The sequence below is a fragment of the Pezoporus wallicus genome, unplaced genomic scaffold (genome assembly GCF_028554395.1).
Source record: "Pezoporus wallicus isolate ANWC-B61680 ecotype Strahan unplaced genomic scaffold, APGP_CSIRO_Pwel_v1 contig_787, whole genome shotgun sequence".
Classification (NCBI taxonomy): Eukaryota; Metazoa; Chordata; class Aves; order Psittaciformes; family Psittacidae; genus Pezoporus; species Pezoporus wallicus.
In genome coordinates, this window is record NW_026641881.1 from 550,434 (window position 1) to 562,833 (window position 12,400).

General features: G+C 38.9%; 1 protein-coding gene across 3 annotated transcripts in view; it reads right to left on the reverse strand.

Annotated features, from left to right (window-relative positions):
* The window catches only part of RB1 (RB transcriptional corepressor 1), a 73,469-nt gene continuing 61,069 nt past the window's right edge, over nt 1-12,400 (reverse strand). For all 3 annotated transcript variants that reach the window (XM_057425647.1, XM_057425649.1, XM_057425648.1), the window contains 10 exons: nt 8,799-8,917; nt 8,264-8,403; nt 7,617-7,762; nt 6,980-7,084; nt 5,884-5,997; nt 5,630-5,796; nt 4,700-4,730; nt 4,202-4,344; nt 3,153-3,202; nt 1-1,895 (listed from right to left, as the gene is read on the reverse strand). In XM_057425647.1, the coding sequence (XP_057281630.1) occupies nt 1,822-1,895; nt 3,153-3,202; nt 4,202-4,344; nt 4,700-4,730; nt 5,630-5,796; nt 5,884-5,997; nt 6,980-7,084; nt 7,617-7,762; nt 8,264-8,403; nt 8,799-8,917 (1,089 nt within the window). In that variant the 3' untranslated portion in view covers nt 1-1,821. The remainder of the gene's footprint in view (nt 1,896-3,152; nt 3,203-4,201; nt 4,345-4,699; nt 4,731-5,629; nt 5,797-5,883; nt 5,998-6,979; nt 7,085-7,616; nt 7,763-8,263; nt 8,404-8,798; nt 8,918-12,400) is intronic.

Sequence of the window (12,400 nt, forward strand, 5' to 3'; positions counted from 1 at the left end):
TCCTTTAAAAGCTATTTTATTTATCTTGAAAGGAGAGAAACTGATTAGTTGTATAAAATATTCTCTTACATTTGATGCAAAGCGTCCTGTCTGTTTGAACAAAAAAATGCATTGTCACAGTAAAAAAATAATACAGCCAAAGGATCGTGGGAGGACTTCAGCTGCTGTAGCTTATGGTCAGTGTACCACAATGTTAACACATATTCTGTAAAACTGCAAAAAGTGAGAAAATAAACATAAGGTACTCTTAACACTGTTACATCTTTCAGAAAGGAAGTTGAAGCCGTATTGAGACTAAAAAAAAAGAACTTAGTTCTATTTTAAAGTTCACTGACAAATCAGTGTGCTGCTGGTAGAATTGTTAGTAGCTCTAGGATTAGCTTCCATTCAATAAAAGAACTGATCTTTCCAATGTGCTGCTGTAACTATTCTAGGATCAGCTAAACAACCTCTAAATAAGCTAGCCGGAGAAGATGCTGGTTTAAAATGTGTGTGTAATGAACAGCATATGCTTCTGCTATAGCTCTTGTAATTTAAGTAGCTGCAAAAGCTAAATTTCATAAAAATGGGTAATTCTGAAGCAAAACTTCATTTATTTATTCATATTTTAATCCACTGGAAGTCAAATATGTGCTTCCCTTACCTATTTTGCAAACATTTTGTCATTGCAAGAAAAATTCCAGTATCTGAATCAGTAACTTACAAATACTTCAGATGAAAAAAGGTTTGGGGTTGTTTTGGGGATTTTTTGCTAGTTCCAACAAGAACTTGCCCGTTAAACTCTGCCTTTTCAGTAGAACAAGGCAGACTGTTTTTCTCAGCATGGGTTCATCGAGTTTGGCTTTTCTGCAGATGCTGCAGCAAGGCTGATGAGAGAGGATACCCTGTGCTTTTAGAGACCAGGCTACTCTTACCTGGAACCCCACTTGGAGACACTCAGCTTTCAGCTACAGGAAGAAGGTTTGGTGCCTGTTTCTCAAGCTTGTTCAGCTTGGTGATGGGTAGGTGAAAATCTGAAGAAATCAAGAAAATTCTACATCATTAGAATTTTGAAGCCTCATGTACCAGGTGGGAATCTCAATACTTTGAGATTTTTCCAAGAGAAGAAAGTGCACATTAAGTACTCTGTGTACGGGAAGAAGCTTCAGCTTCTTGGAATATTCTCTGTGGGATCCATATTCCATGAAATTCAAACTGATGGACAGCATAACTGCCCTCTGAAATCACACAAATACTAAGTACTGGTTTCAGTAGTACAGCTACATAATGAGTTCACTCTGCATTCAGGTTGTACGTCTTGATGTGAGGCCCCAACTCTGCAAGGTCTCGTGACTGCTGTGCAGTTTAAGTTAATGGGAATCTGATGCGCTCATTATATACAGAGACAGAAATCTTTGCAGTATCTCGCCCCTCACGTTCAAAATTTGCAAGTAATGAGGATATAAAAATGAAACCTAAGAAAAAAAAATAGTGCATTTCAAATCATTCTAGCTAACATCTTGTCTTTAGACAGAGAAATTTAGTCCAAGTGGACTGAATTGGCTTAAATCAGTAATGTTGCAATAGGAAAACTAAGACACCTTCCAAAGTTCGTTTGTAAAACCCTCACAAAAATATATAAATTAAATTCAGAGGCATACGTTGTATATATGCTACATCATAAGGCCAAAAGTATCATGAAAAACATAAAAATTTAATAAGTCCAAATGCTTTCAACTAGCACTTAAAAAGCAACTAAAAAAGCAACTTAATTAATGAAGGCTGTAAAACAGAAGCCATCTAAGAGGGCCTGCAGTGCAGCCCCTGGTCCTGAGAAGAATCTCACTTTTCTTCACTTGCTGAGGTATCATTTCCATCATTCAGTTTCTGCTTTTGCATTCTTGTTCGAGTAGATGCTAAAAAAAGCCAAACCAAAGCAAACAAAAGATTAAATACTTTCTTCAGAAATACTTTGGATGTGATTATTTACTGCAAAAATCTGTAATGAAACAAGGAACAGAAGTACACTGTTCTAAATAAAACAAGTCCCTCATTTGAAAATAAACACATGCTTCTGAGTTCTTGCTCAATCTCACACATCTTAAATTCATTCCACCTTTTCATTCAAGTTCACATTGCTTCCGTGCCCTCCCTTTGTCTGCTTCCATCCTCCAGGTAGGAGACAGACTGCATCGTGTAGGGATCTTGTCCTGTTGCCAGGCAGATGCTCTGGGCCAAGCAGTGCCCACATCCCAGAGCCAGCCTGCCCGGGAAATGCCCTTTTTTCCCCCCTCAGTAATGCACATTAACCATCAACTGGACACGAGACAGAACATTCCTTCTTTACCTCTGCCACAAGTGGACACAAACATTTCCCCTGCCCTAAAATAAACCAGAGGTGCCTGAATCCATGCACATACCCAGCTTGATGAGCAGACACTTGCTAGGTAAGAATATCTGATGGGCAAATCTGCTCAGCTACAGAGCTCAGATTCCACGAGAGAGTAAGAATGCGAGGTCAGACCAAGTGCGTTCCTTCTTGGGAGTGGAAAATACAGCTTAGATGCAGGGATGGGGCCATTTTGCTTTTCATGAGCTAGATTTGAGTTTCATTTGAAAAACAGAGGAGTGACCCCATAAAAATCAAACAGAAATGCTGACCCACAGTAAAAGAAAAAGCAGTCTTGAGTATTCTAGCATAAAGGACAGCAAAGCAACATATAAAATTACAATCTCCCTGTCTATATAATTTTCCTTTACTATAACTGCATTTTTGGTGGTCTGGTCAACTAAACACTGCTGCAGTTACTACTGATTTCTTTCTACCTGCAAGCTCTAAGCTAAGGGTATATCATTTCATAAAATGGGAAAGCCTTGGCAAGAGTTCAATCCCATAGTTCAAAAATTCGAGTGTTCAGGGAGAATGTGTCTTATTCCCATGTAATATGGCATTTTCTATGCTGCTGTGCCATTTAACATCCTCGAGGCTTTTAAGGATTTCCATTTTATAATCTGCATTCTCAAGATTAAATGAAGCAAGTACAAATAACTAAACAAATTATCAAGATGACGTCAGTGTCTTTATGAAAGCAGTGTCTTTATCTGAGTGGGCACAAACTGATTTATCCAAGGGACTCACTGATGAGCAGTTAATGAAAAAAAGTCACACTCACTCATTTCTGCAAGCTTCTGTTGGAACTTGGACTCCTGTGGCAGGTGTTTGCTGCAGACAGAAAGCATATATCAAGTGGAAGTTGAAAAAAAAAAAAAACCCAACTTTTTATCTTCATAGGTAACTAAATCAAGGTTAGTTCATTTCAGTGCTATTGCCTTCTCTTACAAAGATGCAAACTCTTATTCTTGCTTACACTAAACTCAAGAGCTCCCTGATCTCCTCTGCCTAAAAAATCATAGAATCATAGAGTCACAGAATAGTTAGGGTTGGAAAGGACCTCAAGATCATTTAGTTCCAACCCCCCTGCCATGGGCAGGGACACCTCACACTAATCCATGTCACCCAAGGCTCTGTCCAACCTGGCCGTGAACACCGCCAAGGATGGAACATTCACAGCTTCCCTGGGCAACCCATTCCAGTGCTTCACCACCCTCACAGTAAAGAACTTCTTCCTTATCGCAAATCTAAACTTCTCCTGTTTAAGTTTTAACCCATTACCCCTTGTCCTGTCACTACAGTCCCTAATGAAGAGTCCCTCCCCAGCATCCCTACAGGCCCCCTTCAGATACTGGAAGGCTGCTATGAGGTCTCCACACAGCCTTCTCTTCTCTAGGCTGAACAGCTCCAACTTTCTCAGCCTGTCTTCGTACGGAAGGTGCTCCAGTCCCCTGATCATCCTCGTGGCCCTCCTCTGGACTTGTTCCAACAGTTCCATGTCCTTTTTATGTTGAGGACACCAGAACTGCACACAATACTGCAAGTGAGGTCTCACGAGAGCAGAGTAGAGGGGATTTGTTTTTTAAAAAAATGACTAAACATCATGGTTTAGCACCCAGCTGTAACACTGGGATGCTGGATGTGCAGGCACTGCATAAATCCTTGCTTCTGACATCAAAGTGACTAATTGAGAAGTACAAAGCTACATCTCTCATTCACTTACTGAAGTTCACAAATTAACAGAAGTCAGGATGTCAGGAAGGAGTTAGGATTGAGGGCCCGAGAATCAAATACACATAAGATACTGAAAAGCCAAGAACAATCTCTCACCTTCCATCTGCTTCGTCTTGCCCTTCTATATCAAAGCGCAGCCTCTTCAGTGGCTTAGGAGCAGTGCTTACTTCTGCACTGCGCTTCAGGTGGTAGTCACTGTTGCCCACCATCTGGTTTATTTTTTGAAATTTTTCAGAAGTCTGAAGTGACAAAAAAAAAAAAGGGGGCGGGGAAATGCCAATAAATCCTGAAACTACCCAAACTTTCCAGATTATCCACTAAGACAAAGTAGGAGTTCTACAACTCTGCAGTTTAAGAACTCTGTCTTCTTTAGAGCAACTAAAGTAAAATGCAAATTCAAAGTGAAGCATTGGAAACTGGATTTTTGAAAGGAGTTAACAGAACACCCCCATGATCTTTGTGCTTTCAGGTTCCCTAAGACATTACATTAACTTACAGACACTCCGTAGCCAGTTCTACAGGTGTCAGCAAGCCAGCCCATTCCTCCAAAAGTTACACACATTCAAGATCAAACATTAAAAAGGTAAAACTCACCCCAAATGATTCACCAATTGACACCAGAATTCTGCAAAACGAAGAAGAGAAGTGTTTAAGAGTAAAATGCATTTAATAATGATAGAACTGATCTGCACAGCTTAGCATAGGACATTAACAAAGTCTCTTCCTCTCTGCACTAACAGTGCAAACCCATACTGTGCTTTACTGTATTGAGACTGTTCAATGTTTCTATGCAAACCAGAGAACATGGAATTACCAAATCAACCATAAAGACAGAAAAGAAACTGTGGCTTGAAAGAATCAGAGGCCCCCACAGTTCATTCCTTATCAGCAGGAAGACGCTTCACTGCTGGGTATCCAGATAACCAACCATCTTTTCATCTTTACCTTTAGGTGTTTGCTAATCAAAACCATGCGGGACCTTCAACATGAAATACACAGTAATATTTTAACTTTTGTACACAGTGGGCTAGGTGCAAGGGGACTCACTCGATCCTAGCTTGAAAAGCCCACAGGAAACTGGCACATTTGCTGTCATCTTCTTCTAAGAACTAATGGCCAACAGTTTGAAATGTTCTGCTCAGTCAACTAAATACTCTGAACCATTTTATTCCATAAAAGTATTAAACAAGCATACAAAGCTCAGCTCTGTATTTCAGGAGTGTGATCCAGAGTCAAAGCCAACATTTAAACAACTAGGTCAGAAAACTCTGCTTGCATATGACTGTCATAAATAAAAGGGAAAAAAAACAAACAAAAAACCTCTTTGAGCACACTGACTAAACTGAAACAGAAAAGTGTTCAAGGAAGAATAAAGATGCCAAATACAGGATGCGAACGTTTAAACAGAAAAGATGCAACAACCACAGACTACTGACAAACAAACAAAAGGTTTTCTAATTTTCTTTCAGTAAAATGCACCAAATACCTTTAATGTTGTCAAAGAAATGCCTGTCAACAACCTACCTAGACCTTGGAGTCATCTTTGTGGGTGACTGAAACCCATCAGAGAATTTGTATGGGCTCTTCAAGGGTGAGATGTAGATGTTATTGCCAGCAGGGACACGCCGAGGAGAGTTGGAAAACTGGTAAGGGCTGCGAGGAATGTGTGGGATAGGTGACAGAGTGGGAGGCTATAAAAAGAATAAAATAATTGTAAGGTTTTATTTTCTATATATCCCTATTCTGTTAAATAACGAACTCTAAACACAACAGCTTACCCTGTTGGAGGCATACTGCAAAATGTTCGTTTTCAGCCTCTGCATAAACACTAAGTTGTAAAAAACTATAATGGAGTCATACTGTTCTTCCCTGATGAGAACACGTTTGAAGGTCTACATAGGGTGAGAAAATCATAAACGGTTTTTAAAAGAGGGATGAAAAACAAACTTGTAAAACCATACATAAAGTCTGTGCCAGATAAAAGCTAAGATGGCATGTGTAGTGTATGCAAGCCATTGTAATCATTGCTTAGAACTGTTCTTAATTGTTGTTTTTCCAAACATGTATGAACACCAGTAGAAGCATCTACTTAATTAACTGGAGCAGCACCTTAGCGGTAACATGTTGATAACATTATCCATATTTAAGCTCCACTTACTTTCAAACACACAACTGTTATTACTGTGCACACCTTGGAAAGCTAAAAAAAAAAAAATCATTACTGTCCTGATGATAAAAATAGTTCTTAAGGCTTAGAGATAAAAGTCCGGAGTTTAGCCAAGATGCACAAATACTCTATGAGAAATTTTGCTACTAAAGGATGCTACAGTTCAACTGACTGTTCAGTGAGATTTTTTCTATTGATTTAGTTACTGTTTCATGCAAAAATATAAGGCCCTTATGAAGAAAGGAACTTCTTAATGTTACAATTAAGCCTGCAACTTTAATACATACACACCTGTTTGATATCTAACCATATTTCTATTGAAAGCTTCTATAGAAAGTTGTCTGCTTCTCTTCCCTTAACGCTCCATGGACGTTAACTGTTAAAGGCATTTGGGTTGCATTTGAAAATCCTATTAGCTCTAGACCCAAATCTTTGATCTAGTCTCCAAACAGAATCATAAACCATTAATCAGGATCTCTAAGTAAAAAAGTGGAATGAAGTTTTCTTTCCAAGGAGAGTTACCAAACTATTTGTGTGAGATGTTTAAAGAAACATTTAGAGCCAGTTTTCTCCTCCACAAAATGGAGATGCAGTGAAGTAGAAGTCTTCTTTTGGTGTTCAGGCGCAGTTTTATCTTGCTTTAGACAGAGATAAATAATCAGTTTATAACATTTTTATGGAGGGATAACATTAAAATATTTCCATACCTCTTGATTTGTGTTGGGAAGCTCCTTGTAGGCTGAAACAATGGTTTTAAATCTAAGATCTACATTCTTTACTTTGCATATGCCATACATGGAACACATCATGATCTACAAAAGAAACAAGACAAGACAACTGGAAATGCAGAAAATTAATGCAGCTTCTTCAAGTAATCAGTTGATGAACTTCAATTACTAATTGTGCTCTGTAAACCAGCATGCAACTCTGCTTCATAAGACCTTCCAGAATATAAGTCAACTACTGTTTCCTCTAGTTCTGTATGACAATCAATTGGAGCTGATAATATCTTCCCAAACTCATATGCTGCAATTTTAGGCTTGAATAACAAAACTTTTATGAGCCACACATTGTCTTCCCAAAGAAAAATCAGTATTTTCTTATGCAAATTATTATAAAACTTGTTGTGTCTTTGTTATTTTGAACATAGCTGCAAATTTTATTTGAGGATCCCAGAGTAAGTCACTGCCAGTACCTAAAAAACCTGATGTTAGACTTCACTCTATATTAATTTCTCCTTTGAGTGATCAATAGAGAAATAAAAGCTCAGGTGATTATTTATAATGGCTAAAGAATGTATAAGCAACATTTTGTTCAGTTTCAAAACTTTATTGTTAATATTACCTGGTCCAAGTGCCTGTCTCTCATAAGCTCATACTCATTTTGCAGTGTGTGCTGGAAGAGGGTCCAGATTAAGGGTTCCAGGTAAGGATGGTCAGAAAGAAGCCGAAAGAAGAGGGTATGCAGTCGGAGATAGGCCAGCAGATACACTTCAAAAACAGAGAAATAAAATAAACTGAAATTGTAATAAGAGTGGCAAACAAAACAAAAGGAACATGATGGAGGACGGACAGCAACTGAATGTTCATCATTTCCCACTACAGAAACTGTAAGCCATCAAATGAAGTTATCAGATGCCAGTCTCAATCAAAATATATGGAAAAGATTCTTTAGACGACAGGCAGTGGACACACAGAAGTCCACACTAAACAATGCTGTGCACACTGTGTCTAGAAGAAGCCTCCACCTGACCCCTTACGACCATTCTTACTGTCAGCAGATAAGTTTTCAGTTGGAACTCACAGTGTGTAGGGTGCAAGCACTGACCTCCTGGCACCGTTTGACTATTTCTGCCAGAGGCACCTGAGGGTTTGCACAGTATTTATTACCGATTCTACTATAATCACTTAAAAACACTGAGCTCCAAAACCCCAAGAGGAAAAATAACAAGAGGTAACTCTGCAGTTTTGGCACATACAGAAGCAACAAACCTTTTTTGTAGAACAGAGAGAGGGAGGTAGATTTCTGTGGCTTCTGTGTTTGAGGGGTAACACCTGGCTGAGCATCTGAAGTGGAAGTACCACTTAGAGGAGGTCCTTTCTTCTTAGGAGATCTCACAGGAGAAAGATAGCTGGAGATTCAACACTTATTAGGCACTTAGCATCACAGGATAAAGGAATAACCTCACATGAATAATACTTGCAGGAACTCTTCCCCCATTAGAAGAAATTAATTTCTCCTGTAACCTGCTATTCCCATATCAGGAATTAAAACTTCAAGTTATTGATTAAATACTTCATAAAGGGACTTATTCATGAGCAAGTAAGATAACAGTTTGCAATTACAAGTTTGACAGGGCTTGGAAAAAATATTTCAGAATTAAATATAGTTAAATTTACATGTATAATAAGCAGCAGCAAATGCAACACTCCAACATGTACCAAGCCTAAGTACCAAGCCTAACAAGTAGAAAAACAGAATACAAGTGGAGTTAAATACTAAGGGTGATATTAACATGTCACTTACAGGTCTGCTGCAGTGTGATTATGCTGGAGAGGCAGATTGAGAGTGGAAGTGGGCTCAGGCTGTTCAGTTTGGCCTTCTCGTTCTTTTGACTGCTTGATAAGATCAAACAGCGGTGACCCCTAGAAAAATGACAGTAACTTTTCATTATACAGAGAATAGACAACCACACCGGATGGATTTTGTTCCTTCTCTAAAAGCAACCCCAAAATTATGATGCTAACCAGAACATTAATTTTCTGAAATACTTCAGAACACCCACATTTTGCCAGGTAAATTTTAACTATTTAACTGACAAATTTTAAGTATTAAATATACCACTTTTTCTGTTTCTACAGCAGCCCATTAGATACAGGCTACCTGTGGAATTGAGACACAGCTGCACTCTAGAGGCTCTTATTACTTTCTATTAAATAGCCATTTCTAAAAAAGCAGCAAACAATACAAGAAAATACATAAAAGGTCACATTTTCAAAAAATGAAACAAAACCCAAACAAAATAAAGCAAGCAAAAAACCACCAACCTCTCAGTGACTGAAAGTTACTGCTGTACTTAGTGTCATTCCATTTCTGGTGCAACACCTACCCAGTATTTTACATACGATAATATAGGTCATAACTCATCTCACTGCACTGGGGACTATTTCAATCTCTGTAGTATCATGTTCCAGAGCTACCTCTGGCAAGAGTTAGCGTCATCCTGGATACCTTAAGATTCTGCCCTCATGCCCAAAACACTGTGAATGCTCCATCCCTGGCAGTGTTCAAGACCAGGTTGGACGAGGCCTTGGGTGATATGGTTTAGTGGCAGGTGTCCCTGCCCACAGCAGGGGGCTGGAACTTGATGATCTTAAGGTCCTTTCCAACCCTAACTATTCTATGATTCTATGATTCTAAAACCAAAACCCATTTGGATTTTAGGTCAATTATCAGTACTTTAGCTGGAGTAAGTCTGAACCTATTAAGAGCCTGAGGTAGGAGGCAATGCAGGGAGGATGCAAGTGGAATGGAGAAGGTTCTGGCTGAAGCAACATAAGTACTACTGCTGATGTCAGTAATAAACAGCAGGTCTTGCAGAAATAATTATCTCAGGCTTTTGCTGCTCGTGTGTCATGCACGGAGTGGAATTATGCTGAGACAGCACAACAGCATGAGAAAACATTTCATCATCATCATCTACATAATTAATTTTGAAAACAGTGTTGCTGGCTTCTGGTTTTATATTTTCTCTAAATGGGAGCACAAGATCCTTGAGCACAATACTGCCTTCCAACAGTGCACCATCAGAACTCCACAAGCAAAAGAACATATGATTAGCAAATGTTTGCAGCCTTGGTGGGAAAACAGTATCCATAAGACTGGGAATGAAGTGGGCAACAACATTTTTCTCCAAATGATCTCAATACTTTGCACTCAATTCATGGTCTGACTGTCCAAGGTCTATTTGATCCTACATGTTACTAATATTAAAATATGATGGCACAGATGACAAACCTGTAGCTGCAATAAGAAATAGGCGCACAGCATGCATGCAAAGCTAGCTGCATCATCTAAGGCAATAAGAAAAGGCCTAGTGAAACTAGGCTGGATTTACTAGAATTAAAACTACTGTTAAGACTTGCTCCATTTAGCCTTCGTTCTAAAAAAAAAAAAAAAAAAAAAGAACACTTTTCTGCAGTGCATCAAGTAAACATTCAGAGCAATAAGACAAGAGTGACTTGAGATTTACGATTTCTTACATTGTGTAATTTTTAAACTATGATTTTGGCAATACCGTTGGAGCTGTTCCATCCACAGCAGAAAAACATCAGTCAGTGATTCATAACCGCACAGTTATTTCACCAGCACTTCTCAACCAGATCAGCTCTTGGGCTGGTTTGCAAAGTCTTCCCTTATAATTTAGGAGTGCATGTTCTTCTCACTTGTTTCTTTCAGCACTGCCCTTGCTAGAAACACAGAGACATTACCTTCTCCATTTCTAATTCTTCTAGCCACTTAGCCTCTTCCTTGCTAGAAACACAGAGACATTACCTTCTCCATTTCTAATTCTTCTAGCCACTTAGCCTCTTCCTTGCTCTTATTCCCACCAGCATTTCACTATGCTCTGAAGAATCTAAGTTCTTTTCCAAAGCAATCACTACGTCATTGCTAAAACATCTTGGTTCCTTGACTAAGAGTGAATCATTTCACATTTTAGGCATCAATGAGTAGAAAAGTATTGTTTTGAATGGAGCACCAGTAGGAGGAAAAAGTGTTGATAAAGGGGAATGAGTGGTCAAGAAACAGAAGTAAAAGTCACTATTTCTGAAATCAGCACTTGAGACCAGCAGTCTCAGGTCCTCTCTCAACCCTGCTCCAATTTTCCCTACACAAGGTGTAGATTTCATTAGATGAGGCGAGGGGGACACAGCAGCTTGCTACCTATGGAAGGGACCTGCCTACTTTTGCATCATCTCCACTCCTCCTCTTCTATTCGCCAGCCTTGACAACCAGTAAACTTCTACATAAGTCAATTTGATGCACCAAACCAGCAGAAAGTAAACAAAAAAAGCAAAACCAGATTTAAGGCAGCTCTGCAAAGAATCACACGCAGAGCTGAACAAACACTAAGAAAAGACAGGGCAGCAACACCACGAAGGTTGGGAGCAAAGCAGTAAGGAGAACATGGGGAGTATGAGATGTCCTATATTTACTGATGAGAACAATCTGTTCAATCAGCTGGTTGGCATGTGAAACTTTACCCTACAGAAGCTGAAGACACCTACTGCTGCTTTCCATCAGTTAGATAAATTACAGTTACCAAGATATTCTTTGTGTAGAAACATCTCCTTACAGAAACTGAGTAGCAAGACACAGCAAGTCCAATACATCGTTTTTGGGTCCCACAAATACTAATTGACACTATGGTTAAAAATGTGGCAAGATAAATGCAGCGCCTCAAGAAAAAAATAAATGTAGAAGTACACAGAGGTGAGTTTTCTCACATGCATCTACCCCTAACCTGCAAAAGTGATGGGATTACAACCCTGCCTCCTTTCTTTATATTTAAAGATGAAAAAGCCTTCAAATTAGTGAATCTGAAACACATTCTGCAGCTTGCAGTTTTTTGATCTTATCGGGGCAAAGTCTGTTCAAATACAGTCCCCCCATTTGGTATTCAATGTATCTCTTGCTCAAATGAGCAAAATATAATATCATTAACCAGATGATTACCAGTCCGCTAAAGTAACAGTCACAGAAGAACTTCAACCCTGGGCTCAGCTTTATTGAACAGGATTGCTTATCAGTAGCTTTCTTCTAAAGCGATATTATTCACACTAGCTGTTACAAATTTTGTATTACTTTTTAAAGCTTTCAAGCAGCACTTCAGGTGAACAGGTCACCTTCAATGAATTCCTTTCACATGAAAGGAGTTTTACAGTTTTTGCTTTAACGCTCAGTATGTGATTAATGTTACTAGATGCAGCAACGGAATAATTTTTACTAAATGAAATGATACTTTTCATCTAAAACTTCCCTGCAGTGGCTAGAGAAGCCCCATATTATTAGTGCAAAAAGGGAGAAAGCAATTAAGGCCTGAAATTTCTCAGGGTCAAACAGCCACT